This window comes from Sander vitreus, chromosome 21, assembly GCF_031162955.1.
Source record: "Sander vitreus isolate 19-12246 chromosome 21, sanVit1, whole genome shotgun sequence".
Classification (NCBI taxonomy): domain Eukaryota; kingdom Metazoa; phylum Chordata; class Actinopteri; order Perciformes; family Percidae; genus Sander; species Sander vitreus.
The window spans coordinates 17485934-17503395 of NC_135875.1; the positions used below are offsets into that span (position 1 = coordinate 17485934).

The 17462-nt window shown below is 42.6% G+C and overlaps 4 protein-coding genes across 7 annotated transcripts in view; 1 reads left to right on the top strand and 3 right to left on the bottom strand.

Annotated features, from left to right (window-relative positions):
- Nucleotides 1-67: 67 nt before the first annotated feature.
- Nucleotides 68-4896, bottom strand: bricd5 (BRICHOS domain containing 5). Of its 2 annotated transcripts, none has more exons than XM_078279526.1 (6): nt 4740-4896; nt 4084-4221; nt 3714-3863; nt 3495-3602; nt 2007-2157; nt 68-590 (listed from the first exon to the last, which is right to left on the bottom strand). In XM_078279526.1, the coding sequence occupies exons 1-6, from the start codon at nt 4791-4793 to the stop codon at nt 496-498; spliced, it is 696 nt and encodes a 231-aa protein (XP_078135652.1). In that variant the 5' UTR covers nt 4794-4896; the 3' UTR covers nt 68-495. The 2 variants fall into 2 exon arrangements, with proteins under 2 accessions (XP_078135652.1, XP_078135650.1); XM_078279524.1 differs by having other exon boundaries at nt 2007-2160.
- Nucleotides 4897-5801: 905 nt separating this feature from the next.
- On the bottom strand, nt 5802-8114 carry pgp (phosphoglycolate phosphatase). The gene is made up of 2 exons (XM_078279742.1): nt 7260-8114; nt 5802-6431 (listed from the first exon to the last, which is right to left on the bottom strand). Exons 1-2 carry the CDS (start codon nt 7852-7854, stop codon nt 6106-6108), a joined length of 921 nt encoding a protein of 306 aa, XP_078135868.1. The 5' UTR covers nt 7855-8114; the 3' UTR covers nt 5802-6105.
- Nucleotides 8115-9886: 1772 nt separating this feature from the next.
- On the bottom strand, nt 9887-13328 carry zdhhc4 (zDHHC palmitoyltransferase 4). Of its 3 annotated transcripts, none has more exons than XM_078279539.1 (7): nt 13093-13328; nt 12499-12625; nt 12297-12370; nt 11695-11873; nt 10919-11044; nt 10552-10796; nt 9887-10445 (listed from the first exon to the last, which is right to left on the bottom strand). In XM_078279539.1, exons 1-7 carry the CDS (start codon nt 13167-13169, stop codon nt 10146-10148), a joined length of 1128 nt encoding a protein of 375 aa, XP_078135665.1. In that variant the 5' UTR covers nt 13170-13328; the 3' UTR covers nt 9887-10145. The 3 variants fall into 3 exon arrangements, with proteins under 3 accessions (XP_078135665.1, XP_078135666.1, XP_078135667.1); XM_078279540.1 differs by lacking the exon at nt 13093-13328 and adding an exon at nt 12917-13072; XM_078279541.1 differs by lacking the exon at nt 13093-13328 and adding an exon at nt 12820-12844.
- Nucleotides 12593-17462, top strand: part of grid2ipb (glutamate receptor, ionotropic, delta 2 (Grid2) interacting protein, b) — a 48525-nt gene continuing 43655 nt past the window's right edge. The window contains exons 1-2 of the mRNA XM_078279542.1: nt 12593-12677; nt 15158-15306. The gene's annotated coding sequence lies outside the window, so the exon portion shown is untranslated. The remainder of the gene's footprint in view (nt 12678-15157; nt 15307-17462) is intronic.

A 17462-nucleotide genomic window follows, 5' to 3' on the forward strand; every position in this document is an offset into this window, starting at 1 on the left:
TTCCTCTTTTCTTTTTGTTTTTCTATCTAGTCTACTGAAGAAGAATTGGCCACAAATACACAACAGTCTTTTATTAGACGGATCAAAACTCTCTTGTTGCGACTGGAACGGTTACACACAATTATACTGCAGCAGCGGGTTACAGGAAATACAATTAGAGGCACGTACACCAAAACAAAAAAGCGGATTTTTCTTCTGTAAATCTCTGAAGTGTCCACCAGAGAGGGTATTACAGATGAAGAGTGACGATGGAGCTTTGGCAATAACCATGACAGCCTGTCTCCATCTCTTCTCTCTCGGAAGGATGGGAATGGACTGGAAGGGTTGGCTGCTTCACTGGTTTACTGGCAGCTGTATGGCACAGAGGAAACGGTCAAAGCTGGCTTTTGTTCTGCTATCTTTTTCTATTTTTTTTTTTTTCTTGTAGAGGGAGCTTAAAAGACAACTTTTGTTTCCCAGATCTTCTTGCTGGGAGTAGATGAAGAGAATACACAGTCACTCTGGCAGGTAGTAGAAGCACACCGACACGCAGATATTGCTGGGAAAGCAGATGTCGATGCAGAAGTAGACCAGCCTCTGTTTCCCCGGGCCTGAAAACAAGACGGAGAACACGGTGACTAAAAGAACATGACAGAATCCTTGACAAGAAGCAGATCATTATTGTGGAGGCAGCGCAGCATTTACTGTTGAATGGTAGAAAACGATGAATATTATCTAATTCTGCAAACATTACCCAAATGTCACACTTTATAGAGAAAAGCGTACCCCACTTGCCTTGACACATTGCATTATCTGTCACAACTTTAAGGCAGGAATAATAATTGAAAATACATTTGTTTTTCTTTGTAGTAAAGCTTATACAAATTATAGAACAGATTCACGAAAGTCCCCTAGTGATTAATTGGCACCATTTACAATTTAGACACAATTTATGGTCTAACAGCAGCCTGATTAAAGTATGATATTAATGCTACTTCTGTATGTTGAAAAAGTGACCACATGTAGACTGTTGAGTGAGTATACTGTAGCTATAATGTTTTTACCAGCCATTCATTTACTGCAGCAGTGGAAAGGTCACTGTACGTCATACTGTAAATTAGTTTTAGGTTTCAGTCTGACAAGTTGGTTCGTTATGGAGTTGCCAGCTGGCTCATTTTATTTTAAAAGCTCCCGTCATACAGTGTCAGTGGGTACTGTACTGACAAATGAATCCTGAACTTCTGCTGCGTAATACGACCATGCATACTTTACTGATAATTAAGAGAACATGCCATTCAACACTTTTCTCCAAAATGTCAGTGTACAGCTAAAATAAAAACACAGTATACCATCATAATTGTTCCCTCTGAGGTGTGTGTGTGTGTGTGTGTGTGTGTGTGTGTGTGTGTGTGTGTGTGTGTGTGTGTGTGTACCCAATAAGTTCACATCTGTTGTATTTAGATCAGGAGTCAACAGATAAAGGCTGGCATTAGTCTGTATTTTTCATATTGTCAGCAAATGCCATGAAAAGACCAAAACTAACATAGTGTTAGTTCTCCAAATACTTGAACATGAAACCAATTTATGTCTACTAAATACATAAATCTCAAAGAAAACAAGTCAAAATATATAGTATATATTATATTTACATATAAAGTATATTATTTTAAAAAGACTAAGGCTAATGAGACAGCTGGGCACTCTAGCTTTTAGCAAACAGCAGTTAAACCGGAGTAAATGGGGCATATGTTGGGGACTATTTTCAGTGGCGGACTAACACACATTTGGTTCTTTCATGAGTATTTACAGTACGGCAGCAGGATGGTGTATGTGGGATTGACTTACAGTGCCCGTGTTCATGCTACTGAAGGAACTAACGCCCAGTGGCTCACTGATGTGTTCATTTGTTTTTGAATAACAATAATGGAGCCCCATAGCACAGAGATAAAAAGATTTTTTTTTTTAAATGACATTTGAAGTTTATGTCAAAGCAAACCTCTCCAGAATACAAGTCTGGCTGTTCTCACCCTCGACCCTCCGGGTCCAGTGGATGGAGCTGTCCTGACACAGAGCCTGAAGAGGCTCCTCCAGCGTGGACACATCCACCTGACTGGCTGTCAGCACTCCCAGGTACTCCGTCTTTCTCCGGGTCTCATTCCCCGACAGCTGGAACTGACTCTGCTAGGGACAGTATCACAACATCTCAACAGAAAAAAAAATCCACAACAGACCAAAGAGTTTTGTCCTCTGCAGGAATTGAATGGCGACTCCAGAGCTGCCGTGTCATTTAATAAGTGTGAGAAATCATATCACAGTGACAACGCAAAATGAATACATTGGATTCAAAGCAAGGGAGACATGAAGAAGAAAACCAAGATTGAAACTGGAGCTGCTGCTAGCCTGACATCTTCGCTGATGAGATCAACACGGCTGCACATTTGCGCTCTTATTCGCCACAAAGCCTGGGTGTAATTGCACCACTTACATCTCTGATTGGCTCGGATAGTGAACCACTTAAAGTACTGTTGTGCTTGAGTGGGTCACGTAACAACCAGTTTTCCTCTGCTGAAAACTACCAAGAAGACCATTGTGCTGCAGAATAGAGGGACAGACCACATCTACTCTCCATCCAACCATAAGGGCCCTTCCCCTATTATCATAGATTAAATGACCGCCATCAACACTGAGGAGCTGTATGAGATATGTGACACCACGAGACAGGATCACAAACAAAATAAAATGCTCAAGAGACTCAACCCCGGGTGGAAATAATGCTATTGTGCAAAAACAGATGATAAGGCAGAGAAACAGAAATCTCATCTCAGCAAGGCCCCACATCGTGGCTATTCACAGATCATATCTGAGGGGCTTAATTCAGAACCGACTCAATTTGAGAGATCCAGGTATTTGTCACAGAGCAGATACACACACACACACACACACACACACACAGGCTCGTCCCTCACTAACCAGTGTCGGGCTGTATTTTAATCCAACAGAGGAGTCTTAAAAAGCTAAAAAGCCCTCACACAGAGTGGCCATTGTGCCCACTCCAGGGCTCAGGCTCGCTGCCTCCTGTAAGCAGATCCCGGGCACGCTGAGGGGGGCCTGGAGGGATCAGATTTGCTGAGGAATTCAGCCGTGGAAGGCGAGAAAGGGAGACTATACGACTCTTCATACGGCAGTGTATGCTTGACCCCTCTCTTTGTAGGGCGGTGGGGAAGTCATGCAAAACCTCTGAAACCCAGCAGGTCCTGGCTCAGTTGTGCTTCTGGGACAAAGCTATGAGTCAAGGTCAAAAATGCCAGTTCACACAATAGTGAGGCAGTGACTTTTTATTCACCTGGCACAGCTAAAAGGGCAAAGCCCTTAACTTTCCTTTTTCTTCATTAGCCCAGGTGCATTTTTTTTTCAATCTTAAGCTTTGCGGTCTCACATGTCCTGAACGCAGCGAAGGAGGCCCCTGTAATATAACACGAGCGTTCAGTTCTCTCATGTGGAAATGTCGCCGTTACCTTGTGCGTTGACTCGTGGAGGAGGGACTGCACGTTGTCGTAGTCAGACTTCTCCATCGTTCGCAGGAAGCAGCTGTCCTGGTCGACAGGTTTGTAACATATCAAACGCTGCAACAGGACAGCAAGACAATCACACATCTCTCCCGTCGTGAACACAGTCAGAAAAGATCATTACCAATAAAAACACATTACAATCTGGTGCATATCCCCTGGACGTACACGTTTGACATCAAAGAGCACGGTGGACGTCTGATTTGCAGGTGAAGTGACAGAAAAAGTCACCAGGTCATTCTGCTGGTCCACAACGGCTGACTGGTTAATCAGAACCCCGGTCTGATCTGGAACTGTGATTCGGACAATCTGTAAAGACTGCAAAAGAGCACACTCTGATTAATGCAAGCAATGACCACCTTAGGTCAGAAATGATGTAGGCAATATCCGTTGCGGTGACACATAGATACATATACATTACATCTCATTTAGCTGATGCTTTTAACCAAAGTGACTTCCAATAAGTGTATTCTGCCCCAAAGGTACAAACTCAGAACAGCAAGAATCCCACAGAAGAAGTACATTAGCGTGAGCATACGTCAGAGTGAGGCTGCGACAGCCCCAGGTGCCCCGTCAAACCGAGGCCGATGATGACCAGGAGCAGAGAGGCGGCGAGGCTGACCCAGAATGCCTTGTGTGGGAAGTGGGACTGGGAGGACGCAGCAGAGCCCCCATCCTGAAGAGATGTGTTCACACGCAAGAACCAGTGACGGGCTATTTAAACAGTACTCAACATAAAACGTCAAACTGTAGCAGGGTGGGAGACCAACACAAGCCACCAGCCGGATTTTAGCGCTTTCTGACTGGCAGCTGAGATTTTTTTTTGGTAACACTTTACTTGAAGGTACCTACATAAGAGTGACATGACACTGTCATGACACAGTCATGACACATGAACCCTAACCCTAACTCTAACCATAACTTGTCATGACAAAAACCGAATGACACTAAAAGAAGCATTATGTTAAACGTTTGACTTGTTTATGTTTATGACACGTTCATGACAGTGTCATGTCACTCTTATGTAGATACCTTCAAGTATCTATAAAAGTTACATTTGCAATATCTGGAAGTTCCACCCTATTATGCAACTATTGGTGGCTTCCCTAATGTAGCAGCACTGGATGGATTAGCCATATAAGCCAAAAACAAAGAGTCCTGCCATAGAAGTTAAATTAAAAGCCATCTGCTTACCGTGCACTGTGCTTCCTCCAAACGGTTTTCTGAATGTTTCCAACACCTCACCATCCTGTGTCCCTTGACGGCTCCTCTCACTCTGTCTGCTCCCTTGTTGTAGCTACCGGCATTGAGCTGTGGTCATGACTGAGACTCAATACACCTGGCTTGCTTGTCTTTGTCCCTGCAGACCCTCCCCCCCCCCCGGCCTCTTCCTCCTCCTCCTCTGGTCTCCCTGTCTCCCTACCAAAACAGTCACCCACTTCACACAGAATCTCTGAATCTTGCCAAACTCAATTTTCGAGTTTGGTCTTCCTGCAATTTCCTCCTTTTTAAAAAGTCTAATATGACTTAATATGCCTCTCTAACAGTACCCATCTTTCCATAGCCCCTGGGTCCCCCCCCCTCACTCAAACACACACTTACAGGAGAGGAATTGGCCTCCCTCCCCAGGCCCAGACAATGGACAAAGGGGTGAGGCAGGTGCAACTTGGAAAGCCTCTCTCATCAGGTGAGAGGTGATACTCGGTTCTGACTGTTGCAGCATCCAGCCGATGACAGCCCAGGGTGACTTTAAGCACGGGACTTAGAGGGAAGTTTGCCGCGTTCACTTTGAACTTAAAGCCACAGAGAGCAGACGCTGATTTTGAGTAAAGATAGTTTGTGTTTTTTTTTATTACGGATTTAAGCATTGCTTTCAGTGATTGGGTGAGTCAAGGACAAGTCAGAGAACACAGAAAGGTAAAAGGAAGACTGGATTACCTTAAAAACATTTATGCCATTCTATTAATCACGGTTTTTTACTAGTGTACTGACATGACAAAACTGGGCATCATTGCACCATCCCATGAATGTTACTGCAAATGTTTGCACTTCCTGCTGAGGTGTGAGAATACATACAAAAACCAGAAAGCTCAAGTTATGTGCCTGTTATTTATAGACTTTAAAACAGCTGTAAACCTGAACACATAGTATATTACCAAACTGTTAGCACATTTTGTGTGCTCATTTCCCTTATTGAGTTTGACTTGGAGTTGCTTAAGGGGAGATTGCATCACAGACTGGGTCTTTAAAGTACACTTACTCCTTTCCTCAAAAAAGGAATGATTGAAACAATACTGTAAATCATTGTTCTGATGTTATTTATGATAAATCAATCATTTATATCATGTTAAATTAGCATGTTTTAATAATGGTTTAGTTAAATAAATTAGTCTTTTTCTCCTCTGTCGTCATTTTAATTATATAAATCTTCATGAAAAATATTCCCTTTTAAAAGACAGTGGAGTGTGGCATTTGACAGGCTAGCCAAATCCCTCAGGTTTGAAGCTGATGCGCTATCATCACGCAGCTACACTCCGGTCCTGACAGCCTTGCAGCAGTTTCATCCCTGCAGAACTGGAAGAAGCTCCGCGATGCTCTCCACGTAATAATCCGGCACCATCCCCTGCCTCTCCACGCAGCCGCTCTTCTGATGGGCCTCGGCGTCCGCCATAGTGCTGACCCCCGTGAGGGTGAGGAGGGTCTTCAGGCCGCAGTTGGAGCCCAGCATGATGTCCGTGTCTAAGCGGTCGCCCACCATCAGGCAGCGGTCGGGGTCCACGCCGAACTGGGAGGCCACGCAGTCGAACATGAAGTGGTTGGGTTTGCCCACCGTCTGGGCCTGGCGCTGGGCTGCAGTCTCCACGGCCTGCAGCAAGCAGCCTGTACCTGGGAGGAGCAGGAGGTGAGGAAACCTTTTACTCAATTCCCTTACCCATCCCAGCTATTTGACCTCATTACCCGTTTTATTAATATACATGTATAAGTTCTTGTGGAGCTTGAACTTTCTTACAACTTATTAGGTCGGGCGATCTAATACTTGCTTTGTCTTGAGCTCACAGCATCTGCATCAGGTAGATCAAATCAAGCTCAAATTTCTGATAAGTTTTGAAACTTAATTTTGGCTTGTGGTGCAGACATTACGTTTCATTCACCTCAACTATGAGAGCTCAACACGTAAAATCTATTTAATTCCAAATCGGCTTTAAAAAGGCTCCTGAATATGTTTAGTTGATATATTAGGCCTTGTTTTGTTTTGTGTCAACTATTAAGAGCATTTTGGCTGGGTGGAGCATTTAGGTTCAGACAGGTAGGTGCCAAATCATTTACAGATTTCAAAGATAGGCCTGTGGGTCCCCGTCCTAATAATAATAATAATAATAATAATAATAAAACTAGGAAGTACTAGGAAGAAGACAATCTTTATTTGTTTTGTTTTTTAAAGTATGCATTTGACAAGTGTTTTGTATTTTATAGTTTGACTGAGTATTCAGCATGATTTCCTTGAGAGTCTATGCAGGTTTGAGTGTATATAGCAGGGGGAAGGGTGCTACAAGTGTTTGCTCAATTGTGTTGAGTCTTAGCCTTAAGTGTGTAGAAGCTAATGACTGTGTTAATCTGCTTTAAGCCACTAATGTGTGTGTGTGTGTGTGTGTGTGTGTGTGTGTGTGTGTGTGTGTGTGTGTGTGTGTGTGCATGCAGAGTAAGTATTCCTACCTGGGACAGCCTTGCCTCCCTCCAGGGGCAACCTGGTGTCCCTGTTGGTTCCCACAAACAGACAGCCCGGCTGGGTCAGGTACTGCATGGCTCGGTTCAGCTTCATGTAACTGAAATGTTCGTCGAAACCGACAACCACAGCCTTCACCTCGGGATCCAGAGGCACGTTGGCCCAGTCGGTCTGCTTCCCGAGGACGTGGTCAGGTCCCACGCCGGTCTGCTGGAGCCCCACCGCCTCAATCTCCTCTCTCATTGCGTTGCTTCCTATCAGGTACACTTTGCCCTCCAGCTTGCACACAGTCTTCAGGTACATGGCGGAGCAGTACGCCGTCCCGAACACCTCGTCTTCTTTCGCGTTGAACCCCAACATAGACAATTTGTCGACGTACATCTTTCTCGTCTTGGTGCTGTTGTTGGTGACGAAGAAGACCTTCTTGCCGTTTTCCTTGAGCAGGTTTATGACTTGAGGGGCGCCGGGGACGGCCTGGTCCCCCCGCCAGATGACCCCGTCGCAGTCAAACAGAACGCTGTCCACCGAGTCCAGCACTTGTTTAGCCAGCGCCGCGCTCAGCCGTGCACATTTTGACCCAGACATCAGGGCAGACGCGCTGTCAGACTTAACAATGAATAACTGTTACCTGCTGTCCGAGGAGTCACGCACGTAGAGCTGTCATAAAGTTCAGTACTGCTGTATGCGAAAACGCCTAGCTTTGCCTTTTGTAGCAGTTGTTTGATTTAATAAGTCTACAGTGTTGAAATGCAACGGAGATAAAAAAAAAAAAACCCTGACCTTCCACTGAGTGTTACATCCATGGATGTAGGTTGGTTGCATCACTGGTTGCATCGTTTCTTCGGTTACTTCCGCACCGGCTTAAAGGGGCAGGAACCATTATATGTCTATGGCAGGAACAACATACCGACAAGTCCTCACTTCCGGTCAAGATTCTGTCACTAACCCCTGCTCACAACTCTACAGTCGATGCTCACAACCTGTATTTTTCTTTCTAAAAAAAAACCCTGAGACCTGAGGTAATAATATTCTAAGCTACACAGTTACTACTTTAAGTAATCTTCTTAGCATCAAACTACAGCTCCCATGAGCAGGGCCCCTTTTAAGCTGCTATATTAGGGTGGGCTGGTAGAAATCCTAGGTGGGCAACTTGGGCGGTAGGCAGCCCAAATGTTAGAGAGACAGACTGGTAGCCCAAAGGTTGCAGGTTTAAATGACAGCTGGCCTATAGTTTGGTAGCTTTCATTTCAACATTGGTGGGGACACATGAAGTGGGGGGTTGAATTAAAACTTCAAGGCATGATGTAATCTCATCATACCTTAGCAAGCTGGAGGGCAAACAGATCATACATCTTTTTGTTATTTCCCTTTATTAATGCAATTTTATTATTTATTAATCCAAGCTCAACCTCGACTCTTCTGTTTCAAAAGTCATCAAGACGCGGTGGTAAGTTCCCACACAAGTGCATAGAGTGGATGCATTATTAAATAGTTGCTGTATAAACTTTTTCCCCTCACAACTTCGATATTGCACTTCAATTATATGAACATTAACTGTAGAGGCTAAACCCGAGCTTTAAGCCCCCGAGGTGCTGTTCCACGGGTAGAGTAATTGACACACTTCTTTTTTTAATCTTTTTTGATCAAAGAAAGTTAAAATCATATTTGCAGTTAAAACCATTGGTTCCATTTATTTCCATCAAATCTTCTTTGGTTTTCCAGACAAACTACAGGTGTGTGTGTGTGTGTGTGTGTGTGTGTGGGCGGTCTGCTTGTTTTTCTGGTTCCACACTTCCTTTTTATAAGCCCTGCCAAGCACAGTTATAGTATTTTTTTTTGCATGTATGACTTTCCACAAAACCGAAGGCTGCTCACCCAATCAGAAGTTAAAAACTGTATTTTCTGTGCTACTTTTTCCATTGGCTGAACATATTTTGAACTTTTTGATTGGGTGGGCAAGACTCACGTTTAGGTGGGATGAGCCCACCCCTGCCCCTAGCTACCATCGGTCTTGCCCATAAGTCTTAGGGGCAAGTGTTCAAAACCCAATGGAAGCTATGTTTGATGCTAAAGAAAAAAGCTACTACCCCCAACACAGTAGTACATGACACAACCATATCAGAAAACACAAAAAAAAGAATAGATACACATGAACAAATTAGACAACACCTCAACATGTCAATGTGTTTTCTGTAATGTTGCTGTGTTAAAATATTGTTTTATTTTGTCAGTGTATTGTTCAATGTTGTGTTTTGCATCTCAGGGCCACCATCCCTATCCCGTAGCATGTAAATGAGAGTACTGTACGCTCACAGTACACTGTTGAATTGTAATGAACGTCAGTGTAGCGCCCCCTGCTGGCTTTATTGACCCCTGACACAGAATTTGAACTTTAGAAATTATTTCAATAAATAATTCATTTTAAATCCCTACCTAACCTTAACATATACCCGTGCCTGATAAAACAAATACATAAAGTAAAACATATTCAAAAGCAGAGTCCTAATGCCATGATCAAGTATTGAGATAACGACAATGGGTGGACATATGTTACAGCTTTGGAAGCGTTCATGCTTTAGTTGATGGCAGGCAAAGAATAAAAAGGAGTGAAAAAGGCTTACAGTTAGAACATTTAATTACCGGATGATGATTTGATCCAACAAGAATTATTTTGTATTTGCTGCCAAGGTTGCCTGAGCTTTTCCAATACGTGACACCTTGTGGGAGATAGACACGGGAGTCCATAAAGAAATCGCTAACGTAAACTTTATTTCTTCAGTCAGCAATAGTTGTTAGGGTCAATAAACCCCAGGGGATCTGAGGGGATGTACAGTAAATGCAGCATAACAACACAGACGGCAGTATCTTTTTTTTTTTCAGTTGTCTTTTTTCTTAACAGGTTGTAGAGGAAAGAAAATCTCTCCCAGGTTTCGAAGTAGCCCTCTGCTGTAGTAGTACCTTTTAGAGTGGTCTGGTGCTGGGCTAGAGAGATGGTCTGCTGTTGCAGTTGGGTGGCAGTGCTGACACACGTAACCTCGACTTTTGTACCACTCATTGGAGGTCTGGTTGACGAGAGCCAGGTAGGAATGGAAAAGGGCATAACCCGCCAGGAGGAAGAAGACAAAGACCAGAAATCCCAGCATGAAGATGATTCGGGGGAAGGTCAGAAACAGATGCTGGACGGACAGAAGGACAAGTTTTGTTCAACATGAGATATTAAACTTGGAAATAAACACGGCTGCAGCGTTTGATACACAATACGTCAGCAGTGCTGAGTCTCACCTGTACAACAAACATAGGCCCTGCTGGCTGCTGCTGGCCGTACTCATCTAGATACCTGGCCCTCAGAAGCCCTGACTGCAGTACGGCATGTAACAGCATGTCTCCTGTTAGTACGGCAATGTCTCCCGCCATGGCGCACATACTAAAGAGGTAAAGCAAGAAGTAACGAGTGTTCTGAGCACCGATGCAGTTGTTCACCCAGACGCAGTGGTGGTCAAAACGTTGGACACACCTGTTGCAGACCCCTGAAATACAGACAGCGTTTGCAGCAGTGAGCACCGAATAGGACTCTGTGTTACAATGTGTTATGCTGATAAAATGCACAATATTTACTATGGTGCATGTGTATTACTACTTATTTACTCACTGCAGTGTTTAGAGCGAGCCGGTTTGACGAGTTGACAGGTTTCACAGGAGACACCCGGGTGAAACAGTCTCCTGTCATACGGATAGACGTGCAGCTGTCCAGCGATTTTCTTCTTCGTCACTGTGCCTGCCAGAGCCAAGAGGAGAAAAAAAATAAGTGTAATAACTTAAAAGACTGTCTGAGAACCAACTTGTCAGTGATTCTTTTGGGCTATTCTTGTAAAACACCAGTTGAAATGATCTACTTTACTCTGAATAAACTGGAGTCATTCAAAGTCTATTCAAAATGTATACATAATGCAACTGCTTTTCTGAACCCCCACAATCTACAAGGGCCTTATAACCAGTTATAGACCAGCGGCACTCTTCAAAACTAAATTAAATGATCCTTGTAGGGAAATTATTAGCCAAGAACAAAACATTCAATATAGTGGAAATGAGCACACTGCATCTGGCATTCCCAGCCTATTTAACAGCACCATGGGTGATGCTGTGTATACCTGTCCCTTCATTACCAGACTCCCCCAAAACACAGTTTTACCCTCCACGTGTCAAAATTAAATTACTGATGTACATGGGTGATACGTAATTCCCACCATGCCTAGTTATTACTAATAAGGCTCTAAAATATGGCAGCACACAGACAAAGAATACATTTCAAATCAAGGTGTAAAAGTGTTACGTATGCCACACCTCAACTAGCCACATATACTACATCCTAACATTGCAGCCAATAACAAGTAGGTTTGAATATACTTCAGCACATATAATATAAACCTGGATCTTTCTTGATGCAGAGGTAGAAGAAGTAGGTCTTGATGGCCAACAGGACGTAAGGCACACACAGGCTGGTCAGAGTGGTGTCCATCTGCCTGCAGAAGCCAAACACCTCATAGGTGAACTCTGCACACACAGCAACCTCGAGCAGGATATGCAGATAGATGAACATGTTGTTCCTGCAATAAGAAGCAAATGACAAAAAATGAATGCAAATATACAGAATTGTTTGATACTGTAATGAAAAATACAATATTAGGCCATTATACAGATTTCCAATATGCATCTTGCACACTACTTTGCACTATTACTTTTTGCACTTTACATCCCACTCCATGTGTACTTGTCTTGATATTATGTCTTATTGTTATATTTGTACTTTTGTATATTATGTTGATATGTGCCTATATGTATATTGTTGTCTCTATTGTACAGTATGTTACTACTACATGCCTATTTGTTGAATGTATAGAGAGTTAACATCTACCGAAGTCAAATTCCTTGTGTATGTACATATACTTGACCAATAAAACTGATTCTGATACAGACTTAACATATATTACAACAATGCATTTATTTCTGGAAACACTTCAACTACAAACCTTTGATGAAACAGCCTGTGCAAGGTCCACTGTGAAAACTTTTGGAGCCATTTTGGCGTGAATGGTGCAACTACCTGTGAAGAGAAGTGTCAGGAGCAGCTTTTAATTGCAGTGGACATGCTGTCTTTGTATTGTGATAAATTAGTCTAACTGCGCCACACAGTGTCAGTTTGTGGAAGTACAGTTAAACTTCTTTTCTTACCTTTCCTACATAGTTGAAGATGATATTAAAGGGCGTCTGCTGCTGGCCTGAGTATTTGCAGACTAGGACTATACATGTCAGCACCACTACAACGTAGACAGCGAACAGAGTGAGGAAATCCATGCGGCTACAGAGAGACGAAACAACAGGTGTTTATGGTACAAACTCACCACGAACAGGTAGCAAACTCAACAAGAAGCTATAGTAGTGTTACTATTAGGGGTTTGTTTAAACACGGCAAAGACTCGTACACGAAATAATGTAGCTTAGGGTGTCTTCTTAAACTACTCAGATGAACAAGTTTAACGTTAGCATGCTAACCTATGTCAGTACCCAACCCCAACGTCAGCAAAGCTGCATATCCATTCCCGCTTTCTTTACTTCCTGAAGCCATAAACTCATTCATTTCCACCATTACCTTCTAGTCGAGGTCACGCATAACTGCCTTTTAGTGTTTTATCTCATGACAACATAGTAGGTTTGGTTAGCGGTAGGACCACTAGCATCACTTTTGGTGCTGCTCTGTAAACAATGCTACTTCCTTAGCATCGATGTAGCTAAATTCCAAGCTAACAGCTGAGGGGTTGTGCTAACCTTCTGAGGCTGACACAGCTGCAGCAGGGTGGGTGAATGGATGTGTCAGTATGGTCTATCTTCAAGTCGATATACATGTGAAGTATGTCCAAATATTAATAGTTTTCATTATATACTGTACACAGTGCTAATACGATCCACACTAATTACATAACCCTGCATTCTTTTTCAAACCTTACAAGTTTTCATAATGAATAGTCAGACTATTGTTTTCACCCATTTTAGAGTGTCTTGGAAGCTTTTCTACGGTGGCCGACAGGTGCAAACGCCCTGCAACTTAAGAAAACACACGCAAATAGACAAAACACAAGCAAATTAAAAAAACAACTTGCAAATGCACACAACACAACCAAATACATCAACGCGCTGCAAATAAAAAACGATGCAAAAAGAAAAGCACGCAAACCCCCAAAAAAGAAGCGATGCAAAAAGAAAAACAACTTCATTAATTTGACAGCACATGCGCAGCATTCAGCAAACGCGCTGAAAATGCACACAACACAACCAAATACATAAACGCGCTGCAAATAAAAAACGATGCAAAAAGAAAAGCACACAAACCCAGAAAACAAATGCAACAAAAAAACACAGCATCCAGATTACACAACGGAAGTTCTCCAGACCTCTAGAGGGAGCAGCTAGTGGAACAGCTTGATTTTCGAGGAGAGAGGAGAGCTCTCTGTCTTTTTATTAGAGTCAGGTATGGCTGCAGCCTGGAGAACTCCATAGACTGTATATTAAATTCATATTATTATTAATAACATAATATATTAATAATATAAAGTCTGTACTCCCGTCTCATACCCTCCCAGCTGGTGCCGTCCCCGAGCTTCAGCTTTTCAAAATAAAAGCTTGCGTCTGGTCCGCTATGTGTTTGTACTTTGGTGTGTTGGATGTTTGTGAACTAAACAGCACGACAATCATGCTAATGAATACAATAACTTTTTCAGCAGATGTCTTACTTACAACACGATGGAGTTAGCAAAGCAGTTTTGTGTTTATATGTGCGAGCGGGATTTATTCAGTTTGATAAATCCCACGGTAAATTGGCTGGTTTACTAAACAGGGAGGGACTATAAATCCTGTCTGTTTTTTGTATTTCAAGAGCGAATTGCTCCACAATATGAATACAGATTGATCACTTATTTTGTTGGTAACCGTTGTTGTATAGTCACAATATTACACTGGAGGAGGCCTATACTTCAGTAATGCGCCTTTCAGACCTCAAAATTAAACCCTCTCATGTAATATGTCTTAAACAAACGTCAACGTTAAACACTGATGCAGTTTTAAATGTTTTATTACCACAAGTTTACAGACGTCTCTGTTGATTGAGTATCACCTGTAACCTGAGCCGGGACACACCCACCAAACGAGAGAAAACATATCTCAAACATAGACTTAATATTTACAGTCTATGCAGTTGCTCTCTCTCTCTCTCTCTCTCTCTCTCTCTCTCTCTCTCTCTCTCTCTCTCTCTCTCTCTCTCCCTCCCCGTGGGGTCAAAAATCAGCTCCCCATAGAGGTCTGGAGAACTTCTGTTGTGTAATCTGGATGCTGCGTTTTTTTTGTTGCATTTGTTTTCTGGGTTTGTGTGCTTTTCTTTTTGCATCGTTTCATATTTGCAGCGCATTTATGTATTTGGTTGTGTTGTGTGCATTTGCAGCGCGTTTGCTGAATGCTGTGCATGTGTTGTCAAATTAATGAAGTTGTTTTCTTAATATGCTTGTGTTTTGTCTATTTGCGTGTGTTTTCTTAAGTTGCAGGGCATTTGCCCCTGTCGGCCACCGTACTTTTCCCTGATAAAACCCCTTTCAACTATAACCATCACATATTCACCATCACGGCCAAAAGTGGCCAGTCTCCCATGTGTTTATCAAAAAATTGGGTTGTTTTCTGAATAAAGAGGAGATTTGATGCACTGACTGTAAGCTTACACTTGGATTTAGGAGTTCAGTTTATTACCTGCAAAGATCACATTACTTCCTCCAAGTCAGACTTAAAATCCAGCAGCATTTTGGCTCCAGCTACTTAGTATTGTTTTCTCTCTGTCACTATCATCCAGTGCTCCACACAATGCAACAAGGCATCACAAGACACCTGTTGGATCTAGTTGCCGACATGGCCCAGCACTCATATTACAGCTCGCAGTGCTGGAGAGGGGAGCATTACTCTGGAGCTTTGCATGGACATCTATGGATGCTGTTTAAAAAGGTATGAGAGGTGTGCATGTGCTGCGTGGGCGTGTTGATCATTTTAGATTTTCCTTATGTTAGATTTGTGGTTGGTCACAATGCATTGAGTGTATTTGCAGTCACAGTTTGAGGTTGAGAAGCGTTTCAAAATACTAATACCCCATTTATGACTAATGAAGTGCCAGTTTTGCTTGGTATGAAGATACATTATTTCAGGTCCCTTGTTTTTTATTTATTTTTTATGAAAACATCTAAACTATGATGTAGATATGCTCAAATGTATGATGTATGTTTGAGGAAGAATGAATAACTTATTTATTACTGAGTGAAATGATTTATCAGACTCTATTTCCTGTGAAATGTCAGTTTTCTGTCTGCTCACACATGAGTAACTGTCTTGGCTGTAGTGTAAGAGGAGAGTTTGATTGGAGTGAGCAGTGTCTGTTTGTAGAAACAGCCATTTGTGTTTAATTATTCAGTTGGTACCGGACTGCCTGCTCCTTATTGCGTGCTTCCTTTCCCTTCCCTTTCAGCTGTAATGAATTCCCATTTAAATGAATTACTGACTGCAACGTGTTAACTGCTTTTATTGACAAACCTACTACTGACTTAACATCATATGTCTGAGGTGCCCTAACAATAACATGATATAACCTGTTTTTGATATATTTTCCCTCTACATAATCACTCATATTTAAAGGTGGAGGTAGGATAGTTGAGCTCTAAGTAAAATATCAGTAAGGTTAAAGCATTTCTTCTTGAGTAGGGCATTGTGACATTGTTCCACCACCTTGCCAAAAGAAACACATCTCATTTTAACTCATTTCTTTTTCAATGACATGATGATTTTAATACCGCAGGGATATTGTGAGGGCTCTACAGCTTATACTCTTTCACTCCTTATTATTTTTTTAACTATATTTTTTGGGCACTTTAGGCCTTTATTAGACAGGGCAGCTGAAGACAGGAAAGGGGGAGAGAGAGGGGGAATGACATGCAGCAAAGGGCCGCAGGTGTGCGGCCGCTGCGGCAAGGACCGGGCCTCCGCACATGGGGCGCACGCTTAACCAGGTGAGCTATCCAGGCTCCCCCAATATTTGGTAATTTACAACATTAAAATCACAAGGATTAGAATTGTTTTATTTTTAAATTTGGGTTAAAAAAAGATGCTGTCAGTCAGACAACAACGCAAAGCTGCTACCAGCTCACAAATCCAACTCAGGGATACAGAATAAAATCAACGCATAGACTCCACCAATTTTCACCAGGGTCTTCTATTTTTTATTTTTTTTTTACAAACAAATTTCATCAGAAGAATTTGGATGATGTTACTGTATAATCACCTAATACACGTAGTGGCTTTAACCCTATGCTTCTGTTGCACCTGCTGTGTGCTGTCAGTCTTAAATTGTGAATGTTTACACTCTTTCAGCCTTTGATACAGACTGTATCTTCACGCTGTGCGTGTTCTCTCACTCATTCGGACGTACCACCAGGTAATACATTTCATGCTGTATGCACAATTCCTGTATTCATTAATGTAGGGGAGCATGTGTTCCTGCAGTATTAATGACAGGGGGGCTGGAGGAACACTGAAGATTTAGCTCATAATCCTACTAATCCTACAGGCTAAAGTCTCAAATTGCCCCTTGCTCCTTCTCAATGGACTGAACATTCCAGTGTGCTCACACACATGGACACACAGCATTGCAGGCATGCAGACGCTCCAATTAGTACTCATCAGGCTTTCTTGCAGCGATGCAGAGCGATTCTGGGCCAGGAGCGGTCCCTCCGAGAGCCACCTAGCCAAGAGAGGAGGAGGAGGAGGAGGAGGAAAAAGACACATTGGTGTATTTATAGAAAAATGAGGCCTCACAATACCCTTTTTGGAGAGAGAATGATTATGGAACTGAGGTGCGCGGGTGCATGCGTCCCAGTTTTCTGATTAACACTGTGCAAGCAGGCTGGCCTTAGGATGAATCTGGGATGAGACGCAGGACTAACTCCTTGACACACTCACACAGAGACTGCACTCTCTTCTCATGCACACTCACCCTTTGCTCATGTGGACACTGCTGTGGTTTAAGGGTGGAAGAATGGGACAATGTTTTAAGTTCGTCAACCTTTCTGTTTGACTTTGGGTTGGTTCTATTTCCTTTTTTAAACGTCACATTT

What these genes read in the sequence shown, in the direction of transcription:
- zdhhc4 (XM_078279539.1), bottom strand. Translation starts at nt 13,169, where the DNA reads ATGTATATCGACTTGAAGATAGACCATACTGACACATCCATTCACCCA. An exon ending in AGCTGTGTCAGCCTCAGAAG is followed by an intron (nt 12,626 to 13,092) that starts GTTAGCACAACC and finishes GTCTCTCTGTAG; the next exon opens with CCGCATGGATTTCCTCACTC. An exon ending in GGCTCGCTCTAAACACTGCA is followed by an intron (nt 10,797 to 10,918) that starts GTGAGTAAATAA and finishes TCTGTATTTCAG; the next exon opens with GGGTCTGCAACAGGTGTGTC.
- pgp (XM_078279742.1), bottom strand. Translation starts at nt 7,854, where the DNA reads ATGTCTGGGTCAAAATGTGCACGGCTGAGCGCGGCGCTGGCTAAACAA. An exon ending in GGGAGGCAAGGCTGTCCCAG is followed by an intron (nt 6,432 to 7,259) that starts GTAGGAATACTT and finishes TGCTCCTCCCAG; the next exon opens with GTACAGGCTGCTTGCTGCAG.
- bricd5 (XM_078279524.1), bottom strand. Translation starts at nt 4,793, where the DNA reads ATGGTGAGGTGTTGGAAACATTCAGAAAACCGTTTGGAGGAAGCACAG. An exon ending in TGTCGCAGCCTCACTCTGAC is followed by an intron (nt 3,864 to 4,083) that starts GTATGCTCACGC and finishes GCTCTTTTGCAG; the next exon opens with TCTTTACAGATTGTCCGAAT. An exon ending in CTGGACCCGGAGGGTCGAGG is followed by an intron (nt 591 to 2,006) that starts GTGAGAACAGCC and finishes TCTTGTTTTCAG; the next exon opens with GCCCGGGGAAACAGAGGCTG.